General features: G+C 32.5%; 3 protein-coding genes across 3 annotated transcripts; 1 reads left to right on the top strand and 2 right to left on the bottom strand.

The window, feature by feature from the left end:
• Nucleotides 1-3,154: 3,154 nt before the first annotated feature.
• Nucleotides 3,155-14,627, bottom strand: LOC148313475 (lysosomal alpha-glucosidase-like). The gene is made up of 16 exons (XM_088262453.1): nucleotides 14,449-14,627; nucleotides 13,183-14,347; nucleotides 12,955-13,103; nucleotides 12,682-12,856; nucleotides 11,536-11,626; nucleotides 10,783-10,951; nucleotides 10,491-10,560; nucleotides 10,226-10,358; nucleotides 9,670-9,779; nucleotides 9,404-9,520; nucleotides 9,027-9,226; nucleotides 8,648-8,781; nucleotides 8,326-8,477; nucleotides 8,055-8,203; nucleotides 7,305-7,666; nucleotides 3,155-7,048 (listed from the first exon to the last, which is right to left on the bottom strand). Exons 2-16 carry the CDS (start codon nucleotides 14,344-14,346, stop codon nucleotides 6,792-6,794), a joined length of 3,432 nt encoding a protein of 1,143 aa, XP_088118579.1. The 5' UTR covers nucleotide 14,347; nucleotides 14,449-14,627; the 3' UTR covers nucleotides 3,155-6,791.
• A 373-nt stretch (nucleotides 14,628-15,000) lies between these two features.
• LOC148313474 (oxysterol-binding protein-related protein 11) lies at nucleotides 15,001-20,278 on the top strand. The gene is made up of 6 exons (XM_088262522.1): nucleotides 15,001-15,141; nucleotides 15,530-15,750; nucleotides 16,635-16,796; nucleotides 18,051-18,151; nucleotides 18,692-18,770; nucleotides 19,405-20,278. Exons 1-6 carry the CDS (start codon nucleotides 15,126-15,128, stop codon nucleotides 19,522-19,524), a joined length of 699 nt encoding a protein of 232 aa, XP_088118648.1. The 5' UTR covers nucleotides 15,001-15,125; the 3' UTR covers nucleotides 19,525-20,278.
• Nucleotides 20,279-20,511: 233 nt separating this feature from the next.
• Nucleotides 20,512-23,091, bottom strand: snf (U1 small nuclear ribonucleoprotein A snf). The gene is made up of 4 exons (XM_088262537.1): nucleotides 22,992-23,091; nucleotides 22,298-22,536; nucleotides 21,294-21,607; nucleotides 20,512-20,951 (listed from the first exon to the last, which is right to left on the bottom strand). Exons 2-4 carry the CDS (start codon nucleotides 22,532-22,534, stop codon nucleotides 20,792-20,794), a joined length of 711 nt encoding a protein of 236 aa, XP_088118663.1. The 5' UTR covers nucleotides 22,535-22,536; nucleotides 22,992-23,091; the 3' UTR covers nucleotides 20,512-20,791.
• Nucleotides 23,092-23,575: the final 484 nt, after the last annotated feature.

The raw sequence follows: 23,575 nt of genomic DNA, 5'->3' as shown, positions 1-23,575 counted from the left end.
ATTCAATTTGAGTCATAATATCGTATCTAAATATCAAATGGTTAAATACAGTATAAAAATTTACTTTCAAATTTGATACACAATGAAACTTCTGTCTGTCGTTCCTTGAATAATCTTTTTCCTGGATGTATTGTTTATTTCTTCTACCCCATTTATTTTTTTATTATTCTTTTTTTTTATATTTAAAAGAAATATTTGTGTTTTTATTATTTACACAAATATTTCAATTTCATACTATTTCTGTGAACCTCAGCGACTCATTATTAGAAATAGGTATCTAATTGCGGTAGAGGGGTTCAAACCGAGAAATTTGACTTAAGAGTCCGCGACACTGACCACGGGACCACAACCCGACACTTATTCATAACAACTTCTTCTTCAAACCCTCATCCGCAACCAATGGTGCAGTGTTTTCTTGATCGTTATTAACACATGAAGGAATGGTGATCAGCCCTCCGCTTCAGGTATCAGTCCAGGGTGATATCGAATAAATATTAGAGTGATAAAATCACTTATATTTATTTGATCCCCCCCCTGGGAATCGGACCCGGAACCTTCAGTACGGTAGCTAAGCGTGCTGACCATTACACTACGGAGGCGGACAAAATAATAAAAAATATTAATTAAAATATACTGTTGACTTACATAAATAAAACAGTAAAAAAAAAGAAATGTTGATCACAGATCGGCTGTCCAAACTTAATACACAGTAAGGGACATTTTTTTGGAGTATGTTTTTGGACTAAGTAGATTCTACTTAGTCCAAAAATGCAAAAAAAACGTACTGCAAAAAAAATGTCCCTTACTGTGTTTTGAGTTTGGACAGCCGAGATGTACAATGCGATAAACTTAACAATATTTTTTTTCTGTTCAATTTTTTTTTTTTCATTTAAATATATTTATTTACATCTGAAATTTGTATTCTTAGAATTTTAACCTACCAATGGTTATGCAGATTGGGAAGACGGTATATTTACTCCATCGTATCTCCGTGTGTATTGTCCTCTTAATCCCGTATTTATTGTTTTCCCGGATTCATAGTTTATTTTAATAGGTCTCTTTAAAAACGATAGAGGTTTCACTGTATATAAAAAAAAATTTTGCTTGCACAATAACAAGATTTCATTAATATCTCAGTATAGATAAAGGAATGTATTGATATGAGAATATATAAGTCTGGGTATTTTATTTTACAGGACTTACGACCTGTCATTAACTTGTTTAAGTAATCACTATGTACACCATTCATTTAATATTCATTATAACCGCCCCCTAAGATTGATAACTGCATAACTCAAGTTTTGAAAAGTTGTATATAAATATATTGCAAGTGACAACACCAGTTTTTTCAAATGAAATTACTGAGTTAGCAGTTAATTATTTAATTAATTTGAAATTATTTTTGGAATTATATCACATACTAGGAAATCCCTAAAAAGATGAATTTATTTTACTATTTATAATGACAGGTCATAAATACCTAGACTTCATATTATCTCAATACATTTCTTCACCTATGTTAAAATATCAATAGAATATCGATGAAGACTCATTTGACATATTTGCTTATACACCGGTTGACATTATACTTAAGCTATAATAAGACATAGCGGTTTTGAACTATTTTGTAAGTTATAAAATGGAAAATTGCAAACATAATGTTTAGCATATTGATTATATTTGCTTAGTGTTCAAATGGGCACTTCTACACTAATTTTGTTTGAGTGTGTAATAAATTACAAGCTATTTTTATAATTATATATATATAGAATATAGAACTGACTGCATAAGTTATCTGGTTACCATAACAATGTGATATTACACATTGCAGGAATATTTTCCTCATTGCGGTGATACTTGTTCAGTACAAGCTGTTCTCAATGTTCATACTGTTCCCAATACAATTTGCTACTTCATACGGGTCATAGTCGTGGCTCTGTGTATGATCCCCACTCTGCCGCAACCTGATTTCTATTTTCAAACACAAGCCATTTAGGCTTACCTGAAAATAGCATTGAATTGCAATATTTGTGTATTGTATATCATAAGAATAACAAATTGTGTATCAAACTATCTGTTGATAAATGTATGTAGAAAATACCAAAAATGTTGTATTTCTAATTAAGTTTTTTTATTTACTTACATATGCATAATCCTGATGGTAAAATAATTATTTTTAAAAAAAAATACCGACTCTTTCTGTTGCTTTCAACTTCATGCATCATAGAAACTAATATGTTTCGGAAATCAATATCCACCTGTATTTATGATTCTCCATTGACCAATCTGGCAAAACTGCTAACTTACTGTGTGTGTATTACTTCTTTATTACTCCCAGTCACACTACTGATGGTCATCCAGACCACATAACTATGTAATGCCTTAATATGAATCAGGGATGACTGAAATATTTACTATTTTGAGTTGTCCACCTGTTACTTTTATGTATATAATCTATTGATATATAAATAAGTCTAATAATTAGATTCGAGTAAAATTTGCATCGGGAGATAGAATTCTTCATATCTTATAGCAAAGCTCAGGTGTAAATTATTAATTTTGGTTGTCTTATCATACTAATTTTCCTTTAATCATTTCAGACTTACAGTTTGTAGACAACAGCCATTATTTTCAGTTGTGAGTCGCCCGCAGTGCCTAAAAGTTTAACTTACTTTTAAAGATGAACTTTATACATAACATGAATCAGTCTTTCCCAAAACTTGCTAAGAGAAAAATAAAATGCTTCTATTCAGCAACAAAAAAGCATATAACGTAATCGTAATTATATTTATTCTCTGTAAAATCTCTGAAAATTTATATAAATTGATTTTAAAGTTTTTCTACCATTTTTGGCTTACTAAAATCTTTCGTATCTGGTTTCTAATATAAAAACCTATAATCTTTGAAATAAACATCTTGTGTAGCACTCCATTAAAACCAAAATTATTGCATTTATAAACTGTTGAAAATGTGCTATTTAATGTGTACAATGTAATAAGTTATTTCAGTTCACGAATAGTATAAGATGGAATCACATTAATATAAAAAGTTATAGATGTATGTATTTATTTTGATAATATATACCTATATTATGTACTAAAATATTGCATCACGTACTGTTGTGATCAAATACCAAATAAACATCACACCAAAATTCAGTTTTATTTTTTTATTACAAATATCAATTTTTACATGGCATTAGGTATGGCATACAATACACACATAATCACAAGGTAAGATGTATAAGCAGTAGATATAAATCGTATTTCCGGTTTATTATCTGTCCAAATAGTAGTTACTATCTAGCCATATATCGGAAACTTACTAAGCAAACAAAGCGTCATTTTAATCACAAATATATTTATTTTTAATTAGAAAAGGGTTACAAATTAAAGTTGATGAAGGGTAAATTGTAATGAATAATAACAAGGTTTTCAACATCTTTTGGCAATAAACAATTGTGCTTTGCCTCATACATAATACCTGCTTTAGAGAATAACCTCTCACTGTACACGCTGCTACAGGAAGACAAAAAATCTTAAAGAAATAAGATCTGCCTTCCGGTCTAGGGTCTTATTAATTGGCTTATTTGCTAGAACATTCTAACGGGGACTTTTGGAACTTAGTTAAAACAATTCCAAAAACTTTTTTCGACTTGCTAAGTCAAGTGCGCAGGATGTATATATCTTTGCCGGATATCTGGTATTTAACCAAATTTAGTACCCATTTTATCTCTAATTGTCAACCTATATTGGATTACTCTTCTAATGATGTGCATATGACAAATATATTTTTATGGCCACCTTAATTCTAAATACATATCATTGTTCAGCGTCAACCTCAATCAGTACACAGTTTATTGATGTAAATCCTATCAAAGATATTTTAATGAAGCTTTTTTTTAGTTACTGAACACATCTGAGAAAAACTATTATTTTACAATCAAATATGTATCATGAAATAAAAATCTTAAGCTCTAGTATTAAATACATATTCATATGGAAGTTTATTAATATTTCGACGTGACAATTAAAAGCGGGGAACACAACAAGAGCATCTACAAACAATAAAAATAAATCTAAGAATTTTTCGCCTCAATTTATATTTTTACTGATTTTTGATGAATATTTGCAATTTTTTATTTAATACAATTATGTACATATATGGATATGTATATTTACCTCAATTTTCACTATTTGTCTGTTACTGAGATTTCAAGAAAAAACTTTCAGAGTGCGTTTTCCTTTACATATTTAGATTAAATTTTCCAAAAATTTTAAATCAATAATTTGAAAATCTGTATTTGAACTATCCAAAACATTAGTCAACAATTCATAAAATTTGATTAGTTGATACAGTTGGTAAATATTTTGTTTTCATATACTACCTGGATACTGTTATATCCATACAAGTTAATCACACAAGGTTTGTCAAAATAGTTAAATAAGTCAGAGTATGAACTATGGATTACAAATTGCTGTAAACATACACATTTTTTTTAAATACATAAAAGTGACTATGCCTTAAGTAATTTTGGAAGTTCACATTACATATTTACTTAATACATGGTACATGATATTATATATATAGTTTACACATGACCCGGTCAGTGTCGGTCGGTACACACACAAAACTTTATTCAGAATAGCGTTCACCCTTCATACTTTGGTAGCTTTAAAAATATCACAAAGTTCACACTTAAATAAAGAAAAGCAAAATAATAAATTCAAAGTCCATCCGGGAGACTTGAAAAATAACAAAGAATACTACTTAATCCACTTAAGTACACATAATTTTTTACTTTTTATAAAGTTGATTAATTGATAGAGAATATTTTTTGTTATTCTATTCTAACATAGCACAAAAACACATGTGTATTTATTCTTAATATAGTCACTTTATGGTAACTAAATTAGGTGATTTAGTATTAAACCTGTACGAAATTTTCATTTGCTTTCATTACAGTTCCTTAAAAACTAAAAGAAATCATTTCAAATTACATAGCTCATGAAAACAATGTTTTTAACAGCCAGCGGAAGGACGATAATGACATGCGGGTTACTCCGACAGTATTATCTGACATATTTCAGTAATGTTTAATTTTATGAAGAAAAATAATCCTAAAGTAATAAATAGCACAGATATACAGGTATATCCATATTCTTTCTGGCATGGTTTTGTCACAGCCGTACTCCTAGACAGGTTAAACCGATACACATTAGGATCAATTTAATACTTAACAGTAATGTAACTTTCCCATTGCATTGGAAAATTATGTACATATTTAACATACATAGATTTTGAAGATATATCTACAAAACGACGAGTCTAAATGTTTAAAATGATATATGACGGTGCAAAAAAACAAATAGTTTAAAAGATCTTTACTAATGAAATTAATTGTACTACATACATATGTATATGGAAATCCTATACTATTACACCATTTCACAGGAGTCGACAGATATAACGGAATGTCACGTGCATACAGTTATACGGACATAAACTTATAGCTTCCTTGGCTCTACGTATCAGTCGACATGCCTCCTGATTATTTAACCTTTTCCACTCTGACCATTTTTTCTCATAACCGATCAGCTACTCTGATAAAAAAATGCGACATTTTTCTACCATTAAAATAAATATTTTGGTTCCCTAATTTTGGAACACACTGTCTGGCAATTCATATGACCATGTTAATTAAGATTAACTGTATTTATCTGAAATATTTTTTGGAAGAATATACTTGGGTGATTGAGAAATCAGTGATTAAAGTTATACCTGCGCCGGGCCAGACATTGTGGTCCACGGAGCTGCCTACTAGAATCATACGGGCCAGAATGTCTGGCCTACAGAGTGGTAAGAGTTAAAACTCCTGAGATGAGCTGTTTTAAGGTTTTCATTTTATTTGGTTATGTCAAAGCATTGGCTGTCCTCGCCCTATTCTTTGCATTCTTATATACATACCATTATCTCATTCTCCATTCTCTACAAATTCCAACAAAGAGCCACTATCCTCATATTTTTAATTATACTTGTCTCAATTATGCATTGATACATCAACTATCCACAGAACACAACTTGATCACATTTAAATTGCATTCAATTTTCTTTCATCCACTCAAAATATTTAAAAACTTTCCTACATTTTTCACTTAAAGATTTTGATAAGCCTATGCCCGTACATTGTGTATTATAAAGTACATTTTTTACACATTTCTTAATTTTATGAGAATATGGCGTGAAACAATCATTTCCAAACTTCTTTATTCATATGAGATCAATACGTTAGTCTCAAACTGACACATGACATATTCGTAAAATATGTATCCATATTTACTTTAATAAATATGTATTTCAATCACACATTCACTAGTACTTGTGAAAAAAAATTATCAATCTTTTCTTTTTGCCTTATATTTATCTGCTCAACTAAATTTAATTATTGAATCACAATCTTAATGTGCCAATATTCAATAATTAAGTAGTGCTGATCAAACCAATGAAAAACATAATCAATTATAATGCATGAACTTTTCTTTTCCATATATGAAAACATACAAGAATAATCACAATTTTCTCAAAATGATTACTAAAATACTATAACCACATTCACTATGAATTTTACTTTGGTAAGAAATAACCCCAATGACACTAATAGTGGACAAGTACACCTATCATTACAATCAAACTGCGTTTTTATAATGGAACATGCATCTCAGCAGTGAACACTGAACACATGTCTACAAATACATGTATACGCTGATAAATCCTCACATTACTACCTTTAATTATTTCCATTTCAAGGAAAATGAATTGTCCAAGGGGAGATTAAGCTTATCTACAGTCAACACGTGTTTGGACATATCATAAGTAAAACTAATTGACTTTTTGTTAAGGTATACAGCAGAAACATTATTCATCTGTCCCAAAATAAGGATTTTGTTCACAGACGGAACACCGTAACCCCACCAAACTACTTCACTTGTGAGGACATCCACGTAAGCCGTAAAGTTGATAAGACTGTACTTTCTCTCTTCAAAGGTATCTGGAAAACAAACATACAATCAACTACATATCAGTAAAACAAAAAATGTGCTTGCATTATTTGTAAAAAAAAAAATTAATTAGCCAATTTGGTGAATTCCAGCTATTAAAAATCCCCATGTTTGAATCAATCATATTCTAGTGCACTGTTTAATACATACTTTATTATACTTTTAAAATTGAAGGAAACCTTTAAGATAAACACCCGATATTGCCCAACGCATGTTTGACTGTCATAAAATTAAATTAGTACTCACTCAAACTCTCGCCGTCGTCCCAGAACAAAGATCCTTTGGCACTTCTCACTGAATCCAAAGCCACCAAGAGCTGCAGTGGCTTGCTGCGCATTATTCCTGTGGTAATAGGCTCATTCTTCTTAGTCTCGGGTGTTTGTAAAGGCAGTACGGCACCGCCTCGGATGAGGACAGTCTGGCCTTCGTTCAGGGTGCCCCAGCCGGACCATCCCAGCAGGCTAAGGTCATTGAACTTGTACCAAAGGACCTTGGGGAGATATGTCTTTACCGAGGTAACGCCCGGATCCAGTATGGGAGCAATCATCACGTGAGCTCCCCACATGAACTGTTGGTCCAATGTGTATGTCAAATTGTCTTGCGGGAATCTAGAATTTCATATCGCTTATAGAATGTATTTTCAGATCCCAATAGCCATAACAAATCATTTACTCCTCATGCGTCATTTACAAAGCAGGATAGTCACTAAGGAATTCCACTAAGCCGAGAAAATAATACACATTTCTAGGTAATGAAATGCTTTCAAACAATTTTCAAAACAATCCAATGAGCCAATAGCTTCCCTAACCACTTGCATACCTGATCAGCTTGACCATTGCCAGTTGCATACATAAACAAATTATTAGGGAGGTGTCAATTCTCGACGTTTATTATTCTATCTTGATGTTGTTAAATCTACGTGTTTGAATCTTTTATTAAGGACGTTTAAATCATTTATATGCAAAGTATATAAATAACAAGAAAAAATAAACTTACTCAAAGAATACAGGCCTCGCTACAGTATCTCCATTAGTGTTTGCCTTCCAGAACAAGGTGTAGAGATAAGGAAGCATTGTATAGCGAGCCTTCAGAGCAATTCTACTTGCATTCACTACTTTAGGTCCTAAAGCCACAGGGTCTTGCTCCTATTCATAAAGAATTTCTTATTGAATATATTTATATGATAAACAGTAATCAAAATATATTATTTAATTTGTTTCCATTTAGTCTGGTTTGAGGTGTAGAGTATTAAAAAGTATAAACTTACAATGGATGTATCAGAATTGTGATTTCTGGAGAATGGATAGAATGCACCCAATTCCATCCAGCGATGACATAGTTCTACATTAGTATCACCGATGAACCCACAAATATCTGACCCCATCATGGGTATCCCAAATAAACTGAAGCTCAGCATTTCTAGAAAATTCAGTAACCAAATTCAAATGACACTGTTAATTATTCCATATAATGAACAGTGTCATTTGTGTTAATTACATATACATATGTATGCAATAAGAAAAAACTTGTTTTTTGAAGGAGTATAATATTATTAATATATTTATTTCACTTAAGTAAAAAGGGCTCACGTGGTATTGACATCTTCATATCGTACCATTCGCTAAATATATCACCACTCCATTTCCCTGAATACTTTCCTAATCCAGGGAATGAAGAACGTGATATGATGAATGGACGCTTCCCTCGAATTTCGGTTAAGGCACTAAAATAACAAATAAACATTTACAAAATAAATCATTGAGGACCATTTTACAAATGGTGTTCTGCCTAAGTGGTTACGTATTTATATTTGTTCTACTTCTCCCTGGATCAATGGTTGTAAAATAAATGAACAACCACTCCATACACAAAAAATAAAAATATCTACGAGGAAAGATATATTGCTTTGTGGAAACCCTTCACTTTATGTAGGTACAAATTAAAATATATGCAGCTTTGCATACTTACAAGTTGGTTGTCATAGCTTCAGTCAAAGAATACAAGTTGTGCATATTGAAATGTTTGCCACCATAAAACTTAGCATCCATGCATATGGTCCCAGATTTAAGGCCATCTTTACCACCAATACCTGGTAAGTAAGGGTAAGTTTCAGGAGCACATGATCCGTGCAAAGGACCAGATAAGAAATTAGACGGCTCATTCATGTCCTGAAAATATTACGACATTAGGTACTGATTTGAAAAACCAGTTGATTCATGAAGGTCTTACCATTCATTTAGTATAAATAAAGAGGTTGAAAACACCGCACACCGAGTCATTTTAAGATTTCACCAAATGAAGCACAGATACATATTTTTTTAAAGAAAGTCATAATTTTTTCTTACAATCCAAAGTCCATCAAATGGGATATCCTTATGAAGAGATGAGAGCATTTCCAGCCAATATCCAGTCGTATTAGGATGAGTAAAATCGGGCCAAACTGTTGATGCTTTATTCCAAACCTATTGAATAATTTGTATTCATTATGTAGATAATTGTTGTAGACATACATATATATTTGAAATAGCAAAAAGACATAAAAAATCAATGTTCGAATATTGATGTTTTTACTACATATACGGCAGTAAAAATACTTCTAAACTAACTGTACCTTCCCAACAAACGGCTGTCCACTTCTATTCTTAATGAAGACATCGAGTTCTAACCCTTTGTCATATGGTACATATGTGCCGGGGGCTTCAGCTGCACTTACACCGGGATCTAAAACGATTTTACTATATTTATTTAAAAATCAAATGTTATCTAATTCTAATAATCACAGTAATAATAATAATAAACATTGTTCAGTCAATACTGTTTCATGTGGCTTAAGAATTTATAGTGGATAGCGGACTCCAAACTTCATCAGATAAAGTTAGGATATCATGATTGAAACACATGAAGGTAATAATAAATCTTGCACTTCAGATTTTTATCTAAAGTAACATAATATCATCATCGTAGATTGAAAAGTGACAGTATATTTCTTAATTTCTTAATTTTTCTACGGTAATTTGCCATTTTTCCCTTTAAATACTATACGGAGTTAAGCATTTTCCACTCAATACGTTAGTCATTTGTCACTCTATGACATTGATTTACTTAACGTTAATGGTGACCTTGCTATGTATTTTACAAACAGGTAAGTAAGTAGAGCCAGCACTTACCAATCAGTACAATATAATGCATTCCTGAATCATGGACCTCTTTGACAAATGTGGGAAGACCCTTAAACTTTTTTTTATCATAAGTGAATCCGTTAGCATTGTCCATGTAATCTAAATCATTCCATTGGACATCCTGAAAGAATTTAAAAAAAATAAGATTACCATTTTAAGATAATTGTCTTTAGCCTAGATGGATATTTTTGCTGTATTTTTATCCTACAAAATAATTTATATACAAAAACAATAAAAGAAAAATGAAACTTACAAAGGGTATGCCTGCATTACGATTTCTTTGCCAAACTTCTCTAGTTTTATTTAAACTTCCATATCCATATCTGAAAGTTTAATAAACACTTAATAAAATCAAAGAATAAACTCGCAAAAATATAAAGGTTTCAATATCCTAGGCAATTTAAATTTTGAAACATAAATGATAAGAATTTCTTAAATTACCCTATACCCAATTTGCAGTATTATGATACTAGAATGTATGAAGTGGGAAACGACAAGATGTCTGGATATTTCATGATAAAAATAAAAGAACAACTATAACTTACTTGCAAAGGTGGAAACCTAATGACCAATATGGCGGCATGAAAGGACGGCCAATTAACGCAGTGTATTGTGAAACAACATGGGATGGTTCCGGTCCCAACATAATTAGAAAGTTAAATATTCCACCAATAGGGCGGAAGGTAATAGCAGGAGCCGGTTGTAAAATTACATCTGTTAAATAAATCTCAACATTAGTAAATTTACATCATTTTGGATATCAGTTTTTAATTAAGAAATAGGAAAGTTGGTTTTAAATATGAACATGTGCAAAGATAATATAGTTAATAACAATAAATACATCCTATCAACAAACAGTAATAAAGATGCGGGTGGAGTCAGGTGCTCGCTGCAGTCTTGCCATCGATGTAAATGCTACCATCCGACTGGTCAAGCACCTTACAGTAGTAAAATGTATTTTATTAAGATAAATTCAACAATCAACATATGTGCGATGAAAATATCACAAAGTTCAATAAACTCGAAACATTTGTACAAAAATTTGCACATGGCCACACTTTTTTTTATCTTGAGTGAAGAAACAAAAAGAATAAAAATTTCAATTAATAAATCATGTTATTAGTAAATTAATTGAATCATAAATCATTATAACTGTACAATACTCATTATTCTTCAGATAAGGAAAATAAATGTGTCACGGCACAAATAAACAATATTATCGTTTCTTGCAAAATAACAACTTTGACCAAAAGGTTAATAATAATGTCTTTTAAAATAAAAACTTGTAATTGGCTTACCCATTGCATTGGAATTAAGAAGTAGAACTCCGTGACTGGACCCGGAATTCTCCATAACTAAATAAAATGGATGGCTTCCATACAAGTTTTTCTAAAAATAAAACAAATATCAGCCCTATGCCAAACAGTCAAAAAGTATTCAAATGTAACTGCAATGTTATACCAACAAACATAAAATTTGCATTGAAATTGAATTACAAAATTGTCAAACTGGAAGATTACAACAGAGTTGTAGTGCCAACACTGGTGTATGGAAGTAAAACACGGAATTGGCAACAAAAAATATGAAAGCAGAGTGGATTCTGTTGAAATGCAATTCCTTAAACAAATGTGTGGAAAAATGATACACGACAGAAATAAAAATGAAGATAAAAGGAATCTAAGGCTGAGTTAGGGGTAATTCAAAGTATTAAGATTTTTTTTGGAGACATTTTGGACATGTGGAGAGAATGGATGACGAGATAATAAGTAAGAGAATATATTTGGCAAAAGTGAATGGGAGAACAGAAAGAGGATGACCAATAATCTAGTTGTCAAAAGTCTACATAACCGGAGGGCATGTATGGATTTAGAGGAACCAGAAGTATCAGGACAGACGAGTTTGGTGTTCCATCCTCTCTAGCTACCCTTGCATGAAATGGTGTGATGAAAGTAGTAGTAATAAAACTATTGTTTGTATAACTTGTAAAAATAAGATACGACTATAAATAAATATTTGTTTATACGATCCTTCCTCATATACATAATTATTAAAATATACTTATAAAGTTCCTTAAATTATATTATTATTTGATAATTTATTTAATTTACCAACTAAACTCGGTACTTTCATTATTTTGTCAAAAAAATCGTTTCAGGATATCACCGCATATAAGTTTGTTGGTAGAAAATGGAAGTTTGAAAAAATGTTAATTAAAATTCAGAATATTCTTTTTGAATTTTGGTCTCTTCAATTTCAAATTAACAAACATTTACTGTAGAATTAATTGTAGAAACAAATTAAGAATCATTGTGCAATTTAAGAAACAGAATATAAAAATATCATTGTATGAATTATCTACAATAATTAGATTATACAAAAGATAATGTGTATCTTTGACATGGAAGTTTGATAAAATTGAAGCTAAAAAGGAAGATTATATTTACATTTTCCACTGGAGCAGTATCATAGTTGAAGAATGTGTAGCTTTTCCAATCAGATGCCTTTAGAAGGCTACCTTGATGTTCACCCAGCCCATATATGTTAGCAGAAGGAAGCAAGAAACTAATTTGCAAGAACTTGTCTGAAAATATAAATCCACCTACATCTTGGCTGTCCATTCTGCAAAATCCATCAATTTCATAAATAAATATATTAAATAGAAGGCAAATTTGCTTATTCTATTATGCAACAGACTAGAGCTTAATGGCATTACACACATGACGGTTCCATCAGAAGTGCGTACTATTTTGAATCCCAACTTGGAAGCCTCTAGGATAACACGATATTTAGCATTGGTAATAGAACCCGCTAGTGAGGGCACTTCGGGATATGGTGGCTCGAATCTCTGTTTCTCCGCGTCATAAATCTGAAATAAATGAAAATAATAATCTTTAAATTAAATTGCTTCGTGATATGAAAGAAATACTCAATAATAAAATACTAACCTTTATTTGGAGGGAATCATCCGAAAGATATTTTACGTCAATTATGACAACATTGACATCATCGGGATAATAACTTTGGAATTGCCTCTCGAGATAAGCGGTCATCCCGTGTCTCGTTTCTGTGATATTGGTGAAGTGGTAGCTCCTGTAGCGGGGAGGGTAGAAACAGAAGGGCACTCGCATAACTGCCTCCTCGGGGGTGCTGTTGGCCTTGTAATTGTTCTTCTTGTACGGCAACCAACAACAGCCTCTCTGTTCGCATCCGGACTCGGTGGAACTTCCCTCGGGAAAGCAGTCCAGTCGGAAGTCCTCTGGCACTGCGGCACACTGCTCTCCGTCGGCCGCAGGCGGAGAGTCCGAAGCCCCATCCAGAAAAACGGCGTTCTTTTTCGTCTCACGGTCGCCAGAATCAGATTTATATTTCAGTTTGATGTTCTCGGATGCATTTTTGTTCTTGGTACTCAAGTTATTATGATCGTGGTACTTGGGTTCGAAGGGAACCACAGGGTCTAAGCGTTCCAGTTGCTGGTGGACAATGACGCTGGGAGAATAGTGTGCGAGGTGGTTCTGGTGGGGGTGTGCACGCTCCCACAGGCGCCGGTAGTGCTCCTCCCCCCACGCGCCGCCCACCACGCCCCACACCCCCCACCATACCACGGCGCACAGCGCGCACATCAGGCACATCACCAGGATCCCGGACCACACGCTCGCCAGCTTGGATCGCAAGCCGGAATGGCCGGAAGTTCTGCTTGAAAAACGTTCATACTTTGGACCGTTTTCAGAACCACTATCAGGAGACTCGGGCCTCTTTGGAACAGTATGCTTCATCCGATTGAGAAAAGCGTATTTTCCGTTCTGAGGATAAAATTTACCCTGACTCGATTCGGTTTTAGTTTTTGAGTTTAACGGATGTTTAGAGCTAGTTCCGGATAGAGATGTTTCCTTCAATTCCGATTCATCTTTCTCAGATTTAGATTCCCTCGTCCCGGAAGATTCACCGGAACATTTCCCTTTCTCGTAATAAAGTTGGTAGTTAATATTATCGTTAAGTGTCAAAGCGTCATCTTTAGAACTTCCACTTCTCGGTGTATCATAACAAAATGATTCAAATGACACAATATCGTCGTCGTACTTCTTCTTGGATTTAAATGGTAATTTAGGCATTCTGTAAATAACAATACAATAAAAATAACAGCACCGCGAATCCGAAAACAGATAAACTAAGATCGCAATTCATTTGTTTAAAACATTGAATCAATTACTTACTTATCTGCAAGATGAGTAAATTCCAATTAGCACAAAATAAAAGATAACCGTTCCGCAACTCCTCAACATCGGCGAATTATTATCTCTACAACGAACATGATAATTCAATTTTATTTATATCCCAGTATTTTTATTGACAAACACAACCAGAGGTCAGTAAGAAAAGTCATAGACAATATAGGCAATTTTGCGAAGGTCCCCCTCGTCTTCTCCACTTTTCCGTTCGTCCAGTTTCCATAAACATGTATATGGGAGGCACTGATATTACATCCCATAGATAACCGTAACGTCAACACAAACGTTTTTATCGTCGTGCTAGTTCTATAGAGCACCAACTCAAATTGTATTTAATTAACACTTTTTTTTATTATACGTTCAATTTTTCTCCACTTACGTTACATTGACGCATATAAAACAACTTTTTTTTTTTTTAATTTGAATATGATGTGTTTTATTTAATGAGAATTTAGTATAGTCAAATATTGCAGTGTGCTTGATAATTTAAAAATTTAAACTATGTTCAATTTTGAGATATAACAGTAATGAATGAATGAAACGAAACGTCAAAGTCGAAACGTTTCGATGTCCGTATTAAATCTTTAAATCGTATTCGTAATTCATATAGAAAATTCTATTAATTGCTTGGTGATATCATTTTAATCGGTGAAATAAAATACATGTCATTGAAAGACGGTAAATATATTATTGTTTTTATTTCTAAACGTTTTATGTTCCAAACTAAATTGGCAAATGGGATTTATTGTAATCTGAATTTTATTATTGTACTTCACCATCAGTGATGTTGATTTTACTTACATTTTACCTTTTAGTTAATGAATTAAGGAAAATCATTTATGTATATTTGTTACAAACAGGTTGAGTGTTTTTTTCGGATAACGCTGTTTGTCATTCGCACATCTTACTTGTTATGTACTGCATTGCACGTTTTGGACTGCATTGCATGACTGCAATAATACTTTTCTGGCTCATTCGACATCACCTAGAATGACCCAAAAACCATTATCGATATAAAATAGTTTAATAAATTTTATATTAATCCTTCAAACCTTTACCTATATAGCCAAAAATCCACTAAAAATGGAGTCTTCATCACACCTGAGTATGAAGACATGCCTTGGTGTCAACCGACAGTTATCTGGCCAGCTATATAAATACACAAATGTAGTGAAAGGTTGGCAACAGCGCTGGTTCTCAGTAGATGCAGAAGGTGGTGTACTCAGTTATTACTTATGCGAGGGTCCAGGAGATACTGTCATACCGGGTCAACCACCACGAGGAGAGGTGTGTTACATAATTTCCTCATTAATATTTTAGTTTAGAGACTTATTACCAGTTTAAGCTCAGCCCTAATATATATGTGTGGAGGTGGAGGAAACAGGCCCTTTTCACTTTTCATACATTTGAATCTCCCCAATATAACAGTGGTGTTGCACTAATAGTGGAGATAAGTTTGTTCATCTATACTTGTTTATTTTTCATCTGTGTTAATGAATAGTATAAATTCTTTTTTTAATTAAAAAAACATAGCAACTATTATTATAGATTAGATGCACTCAAAGCTAATGCAACAAAATAACTGTGGAGTGAAATAGAACTAGTTTACGCTTTGTGAAAAACCCCTATAAATATGGGTTTGAAAATACCACATATCAATTATTAAGTGGTAAGTTCGATTGGGGAAAACTACACTCTACGGAGTCAGGTATGTAAGGTAACCAGACTGCCAACAATGACATCATGAATTTTTCAGGCATCCTGAGATTACTGCAGCCTCGTTTACTTGCCCCATGTCTTCACATGGTAGATCAGTTGGACCACACAGGGTCACACCCACATATTTAAACTTTTCCATCTGTTCCACTAAGACGCCATCGACAGTCACACTACATCCCACCGGGATCTGAGAAAACACCATGCTCTTAGTCTTTGTGGCTGATGTTGTGTTTTTGACTACCAAGATGGATTGCGTGCAAAAGTAATCGCAGGTCCCCCTCAGTCTCAGCGAATACCACAGCATCATCCGCCTGATGAATCCACCTGACAGAAATGTGTTAACGTGGGATAATAAAACTAAACAATAAATTTATGTTTAAACTGAAAAAAAAATAACATAAAACTCGGTAGATGTTTATATTTCACTTATTTATGACTCCATCGATTCACAGGCTCATTTGGCTGCAGCAGTAGTATGTCCAAGTGATGAAGATTCCAAAACATTTACAATCAACTGTGCTTCTGGTGATATGCTGAAACTTCGAGCAGCTGACGCTCGGGCCAGGCAGGAATGGGTTGATGGACTTCGGGCTATTGCAGAATCCCATACCAAAGTAATAAAAAAATAATTGTGCCTCATATAGGAACCTGGCTGTGTCAGCATAGAATGTTTCAAGTTCTAATATACAGGACCAAATTACTGATGATTATGACTTTGGCTTTGCTAAAATATATTGCTTTGGACATTGATCAATTTCATGTTTCCAAAGCGGTTTTCCAAAACAGATATCTTCTACTCCTATGATAGTAATTTTGTCTTTATCGCAATTTTAATCACATTTGTTTCTCCTTATTTATATTTTCAATAATTTCATAAAATGTGCGAAATGAATTTAGTTGTTTGTAATATACATTGTTATTTATTTGAGCAAATTGAGAATGGGAAGTCTGGTCATTTACAAAAATGGTTTTTCATTCATACACTAATATTTACTATTTTCAAAAAAGATATAATTTTCCATTATGCCTTATACTTTTTCGGTTATCTGATTGGGATGGTATTTGTTACTTTTTTGGTCCTTTTGATTTAAGTTTTTCATATCAACTATATTAGGAGTATGCTGTACGACTGCTTTTAACCTTTCACTTCCGGTGCTAAAATAAAATGCGCGTCCCGGTGATAGGTAGTCACTATAAAATCAAAAATTAGTGATTTTAAATCGGAAGAATACGGACATTCGTAGCTAATCCCCTCAATTAATTGTAAATGAAGTAAAAAATTAGAATAATTTAGATTTATTTGCTGAAAACATTAAAAAATCATCTGGCAACACTCACGGAACAAGCATAGGTCCACTCTTATCGAAAGCTCAAGAGCTACTGCCGCTAATCCGCTAGCTAGCCAGAGAACATTGAGCTTTGAGCGCCTCACACTTGCACAGTGCCAATATGCAAGAGTGAGATGCGAATATAGTGTCGCAGTTCCCGCACACTATTCACATGCTGTTTATATGGGAATTTGTTTCCGATATTCACAAAATACCTCCGATGTACCCGATAAATTCTGATTATTATTAATATTATTTTTTAAATTAATAAGTAAATATGTTTTGGAGGAATACCTAAAATCTTAGCCTTGTATTTACTATATTTATAGAGATATTATGGTTATTAGAAGCAATTTTTACAAGGTACACAACACCGGGAAGGGAGGGTTAAAGAAGTCATTGTGGATAACCCTTATAACTTGTGAGGGTTTTTTATTTTATTTGATTCTTCTTATTTAATGTATACACATACAATTGGGTGATGTGATTCAGTCACAACATACCCATTCCTCTAAAATAATTAGCTTCACTACTTTTCAGGCGATTGGCGTGCAGTGTCCCCCATTACCGATAAGGGAACATTTGGCAGTCCGCGATGCTATGACAAATGTTAGACAACAATTACAACAAACGGAACTAAGGTAATGTAAAACTCAACTGATACTTTATCATTATCAACATCTCGTATTTACCAATACATTTCGTGATGAAAATATAGGGCTATCCAATTCATCTATAATTTCCAAAGGCGGAAAAATTCTATCTCTGCAAGTACATGAATTTTATTTATTATTTTTGTTACTAAATGATGTTGTAATATCTCAACAAAAATAACTTTACTTAATGTAATTCAGAGATAGGATTTCGCCAGCACTGGAAATTATAGATAAACTGGATGACCCACAATTTGGATTTGCAGATTTATTTTTCTCTCTATAGGGGCCATAAATAAATAAAAAAATACCATTTTAAATAACTTCCCTTTAATAATATGTAACTTATTTTTGGTTTTAATATTTGATTTGGTAATACTATCAATCATTCTGCAACTTCTGGATATGAATGTACTGTTGTATATATTATGATATATTTATAGTAATGTACATAATCATTATAAACAAACGTAATTTTCTTCTGATAAAGATAATAAAAATAATCATTTAGTGTTTGAAATATTACAGCGATGCGGCATTAGCACGAGCCATAGAATCTGCGCCAGGTCCATTTTCTCACACTGATCCAGATCTACTCTTACTGAAGGTTAGAATTATTAACAAATTGGCTATGGTGAACTTTGTCAAAAGAATGTAATTTGACATGGGCAATATTAAATCGCATCGAAAGAATGAGGACAGAAAAGAATTAATATTTTTGTATTGCAGTGACACCTATCCGCTACACAACAAAGCAAATTTGACAAATGAGACAAAAAAAAAAAAAATATATATATATATATATATATATGTATATATATATATATATATATATATATATATATATATATATATATATATATATATATATATATATATATATATATATATATACACACATATAGAGTTTAAGGTAACAGAAATGCACAAAAATGGGCACACCGCCGCAACATAAGATTCATGAAACACACTTTAAAAACATTTTCTTTTATTCCCTTCGCGCACATTAGTGTTCGCGCATCTATACTCCTTTTTAAAACTGTTTAATCCTTTAATCTACCTAATTTCCTATATTAAATGTACTAATCGCTTTGTGATTTTCATTAAAAAAATTGCTAGTAAAAAAAAGATAATACCTACCCTATACATACAATGATTTTTTTCGCAAGTGAAAAATGAAGCGGCGAAATAAGATTTTATCTGTAGTCATAATAACAGCTAATAAACATGTTTTTTTCCAGGCTACATCAGCAGCCAGCATGCAATGTCTACTGCAATGTTTAGGGATTCTCCACAGACAACAGCAGTTTGGATCTGTAAACATCTCCCATAACGACGTTGACACAGACTCGGTGTTTTGAACAAAGCTTTCGGCAGGGTGTGTTCACTGTCTACTCAAATGTATTATGTGTAATAGACCCTGTAGAATTTAGAGCCCACTATTTTTGTACATTCCGTGTACCAATATTTTTTTGCACAAAACCAGAATTTCCGTATTTCTTCCATTAAAATTTTTAATATCACTAACCAATAATGTAATCTCCAGGGATCTTCCATCAAGTAGCTGCTTTTAAAAAAAAAATAGAACATATTATTGGCGACACTGAGGGTTTAATATGTATTATTTTCAATATGTGTGATAAGAAGTCAAATTAATAAATGCCAGTCACGGAAACTAATATTGCAACAAAAATTAAGAATTCCATGGGTATTTCATAGTTTGGATTTGTCTCATTATTATGTGGACCATAAAGGAACTGTCGGAAAACATTGTTCAAGTGTAGAAGTTATAGGTAATGGAATCCATTTCTATACATTCCAAAATGATTTATAGGCATACTTGGAGGTGAAATATTTTATAGGCTTAGACATGATGTCAACGTATCTACAAATCTTGCCGTGTATTGTGAAGTAATCTATACATATCAGACATTTTTATGGAGTGTTAATTTATTTAAATTTTTTAAACCAATAAAAACTGTTTATTTAAGACTCTTAGTAAGGATAAGTTATTAATTCATAGTGTTATATTTCTATGGTCGTATAAAGCTGAATATGAAACTCCAAGAACTAACCAAATTAAGAAAAAAATATCAGTTTTGTCTAGTAACATTTTCATTTTATAGCATGGCCTGAAGATGTAAATTTTCATATATTATGAATTGGATCAACATACTATTATGATGAAAACCGAGTTTCAATCAGGTTTGGATTAACAAAGTATTTTAAGACATAGTGCTGTTTATCCCATTTCCATTCTATGATCCATAAATTTTATTCAACTAAATATAATTGATAGGTAAACCATTAATCTTCCAATATTTGTAATAAAATATGTACAAGTAAAATAAACTTATAATAAATATATAAAGTTCGCCTTAGACCGAGTGCAATGCCAAGAGAACTTTGTATTTGTGAAACATTTTATTCATAAATGTTAATACATAATCAAGTGTAAATAATATGTACGCTTATATATATTATATTTTGAATTTGTTTTAATTGTTGAATAAACACTTATTCAGTAAAGCGATCTCATTTTCTACTTTGTCTTTTACTGAGTAACACAAACTGTTCACAAATGTTTTCTGAAGTTTTAGCACAATCACAATACTGATTATTGACTTTTCACTTTTTGGCAAAGGAAATTTTCATCGCGTGTGATGGTGTGATCTTGAACCCTTGAAGGGCCTCCTTGGCTGCCGCAGATTGGACTTCATTAGCGAATTCCACAAAGGCAATATCGTGCCTGTTGGGCACCAATCTGACTTCTTTGAATCCAGGGAACCTAAAATAAGATAACTTATAAGTAAACCCATCAAATATAAATGGTCAGTTTAGTTACATCGCATTTACCGCATCTTAGTCTTAGTTATTTAAACATGATTCATTAACTATTACAGACCCCCAAAAATACACAGAAAATGGAGGGAGGTGAAAATCATTTAAAAGGGAATGCGAGATGTATGTATTCAAATGAGTGTTCTCATTTTAATACATACACATTGCATGTATTGTAGATGTTTTTGGTGAGAGTTTTCTCTCACCAAAAACATCCAAGGTTTATTTTGACCCCTGTCAAAACAATACCTAAAATGTCATGGCATTGATGATAAAAATATAAACTTACTGATTGAAGAGCATAGATAACATCATCTCCGATGTCTCATCAGGCAGGTTAGTGAGGAACAGTATTTGGTTGGGAGGTTGCTCAGCAGGAGGTCCCACCATTCCCAAGTTATTCATCTGCGGGACAGTTACCCCTAAAGGTAAGTTATTGGGTGCCATTTGTGCCGCATTCTGTCTGTTCTCCTTGGACTTCTTCTTCTTGGAGGCTCCGTCTTCATTCACAACCTTAGGTTGTTTCTGTTTCTTCGGACGCTCTTGGAATGTGCCCTTCATTTTTGAAATAACGTCACTATCGCTCTTGCAGTATTGAATGCGCTAAAAATAAAAAATGTGAATATTTATTCTTCTTTAACCTCTATTTGGACTCAAATATTACATAGGGTACCACATCGGATCGACACAATATTAACTTAATTGCCAATTACACTAAGGCAAGGTGATCAGTACTGCGCCTCATGTTTTAAAGATATTGGGGGTGGAATTCATTTGACGAATACAGATGACGTAAATAAAGGAGCTCAAGTTGTAATTGTGTTAATTATCCTGCTGCTATGTGGAAAAGGAAACGGTGCAGGAATAGTTGTTAAGGAGAATACCAATAATAGCTAGGGAACTCAGGGTTGCATAACCGCACTCGTACTGGCTTGTGTGACTTAAACAACACTAATTTTTACGAGTGCCGAGGAAAACAAATATTTGGAGGTTAAAAATCAAAACATACTGGAATTGTTTGTAGTAAAAGTTTTTATTTTATTATAAGGAATGGGACTCAACAAGGACTTTTAAGGTGAAAAGCTATAAACTCACTCATTAGAGGATGTCTGTCACACTCTAGCCAGTTTTTTCTAAATAACAAAATTATCCAAGGACCCTTATAGCGATATGTATTTTTTTTTATTCTGCAATATTTTTAATTGTTATTTACACTATTTTTCCTACTGGTTAACAGTACATAAGAGTAAGCATGATTAAAATGGGGAAAAAATAGTAAATAGAAAGACTTACCATTGGCTTGTCATAAAATGGGAAACCTTGCATGCTCCGAAGAGCGATGGTTGCGCTGGGCAACTCTTTGAATATAACGAAGGCCTGGCCTCGCATTTTAAATGTCTTTAAAGCAACTATCTCTAAAATTTGGCCAAATTGTGAAAATATTGCGTACAACGACTTTTTCAGCTCTTCCTTTTTAATTTTTTCATTCAAATTGTTTATGTAAATTGTATGGTTCGGGCGAATATCCATATCTGAAAAGAATGTAACGCAGATGACAAAAAATAATATTACAAGTACTCTAGTTGGGTTAGGTAGGGTTACTGGGCTCTTTTATAATATTATGTGTTAGAGCAAATTGATTTCAAATATTTAAAAAACAGAACTAAAGTTATTTTTATTAATTACCTCCTTTGAACGTTTTAAAAAAAGAAATGGTAAAAAACAGTAACTCTTATAACCTCAAAAAGTGAAAGAAGTTTAAAGCTATATTATTAAGATAATAATATAACCAATTTATGATATTCAAATTTTAATGAACAAATGTGGAAACGGTTAAGTTAAAATCTATAAAAACGTTGATAATAGTACATTACAATCAAAAGCATTAGAAAAGCACACGAATGTCAAGTTGTTTCCGAAAAAGCACTGCATATACAGATTGAGAGCTACAAAAAAACTACGTCAAATTATCAATAACAATACATACTGCTCTCTGTGTGGCCTCAAGAATATTATTAACAATTGTAGTAATGAAATAATTCACAACCGGCCAAACGACGCGCTTTCCTCTTCAAACCACAGACTACAATTTATAACAGCAGACTCAATTCTACAGAATAACAATGGCGGATGAAGGAGTAAGGACGGCGCACACGCACGTTTTCCACTTTTGGAATTATTTTTACCTGCTGTCTCTCTCTCTCTCTCTCTCTCTCTCTCTCTATATATATATATATATATATATATATATATATATATATATATATATATATATATATATATATATATATATATATATATATATAAATATATATATATATATATATATATATATATATATATATATATATATATATATATATATATATATATATATATATATATATATATATATATATACCCTTATTTTAACCCATAATGCATAGGGCACTGCATCATCGACGGAGTGTTAGCTTGATTGTTAACTGCACGAAGGCAAGGTGAGCAGTCCTGCGCTTCAGGTACCAGTCTAGGGTGATATTAAATAAATAAAAGTGAAAAACACTCATATTTTTTGACCCCTTGGGAATC

This window comes from Brachycentrus maculatus, unplaced genomic scaffold (genome assembly GCF_059751285.1).
Source record: "Brachycentrus maculatus isolate JH-2025_06_01 unplaced genomic scaffold, ASM5975128v1 h1tg000011l, whole genome shotgun sequence".
Taxonomy (NCBI): Eukaryota; Metazoa; Arthropoda; class Insecta; order Trichoptera; family Brachycentridae; genus Brachycentrus; species Brachycentrus maculatus.
Note: the sequence above shows the minus strand (reverse complement) of the source record. Positions and strands in the feature narration are given on the sequence as shown.

Excerpts from the sequence above, each read along its gene's own strand:
- LOC148313475 (XM_088262453.1), bottom strand. The coding sequence starts at position 14,346 with ATGCCTAAATTACCATTTAAATCCAAGAAGAAGTACGACGACGATATT. Across the intron at positions 8,478-8,647 it reads TATGAAGATGTCAATACCAC|AAATGCTGAGCTTCAGTTTA; the intron begins GTGAGCCCTTTT and ends TGAATTTTCTAG. Across the intron at positions 7,049-7,304 it reads GGACGACGGCGAGAGTTTGA|ATACCTTTGAAGAGAGAAAG; the intron begins GTGAGTACTAAT and ends TTTGTTTTCCAG.
- snf (XM_088262537.1), bottom strand. The coding sequence starts at position 22,534 with ATGGATATTCGCCCGAACCATACAATTTACATAAACAATTTGAATGAA. Across the intron at positions 21,608-22,297 it reads CATTTTATGACAAGCCAATG|CGCATTCAATACTGCAAGAG; the intron begins GTAAGTCTTTCT and ends TTTTATTTTTAG. Across the intron at positions 20,952-21,293 it reads TTATCTATGCTCTTCAATCA|GTTCCCTGGATTCAAAGAAG; the intron begins GTAAGTTTATAT and ends ATCTTATTTTAG.
- LOC148313474 (XM_088262522.1), top strand. Across the intron at positions 16,797-18,050 it reads TTGCAGAATCCCATACCAAA|GCGATTGGCGTGCAGTGTCC; the intron begins GTAATAAAAAAA and ends ACTACTTTTCAG. Across the intron at positions 18,771-19,404 it reads CAGATCTACTCTTACTGAAG|GCTACATCAGCAGCCAGCAT; the intron begins GTTAGAATTATT and ends GTTTTTTTCCAG.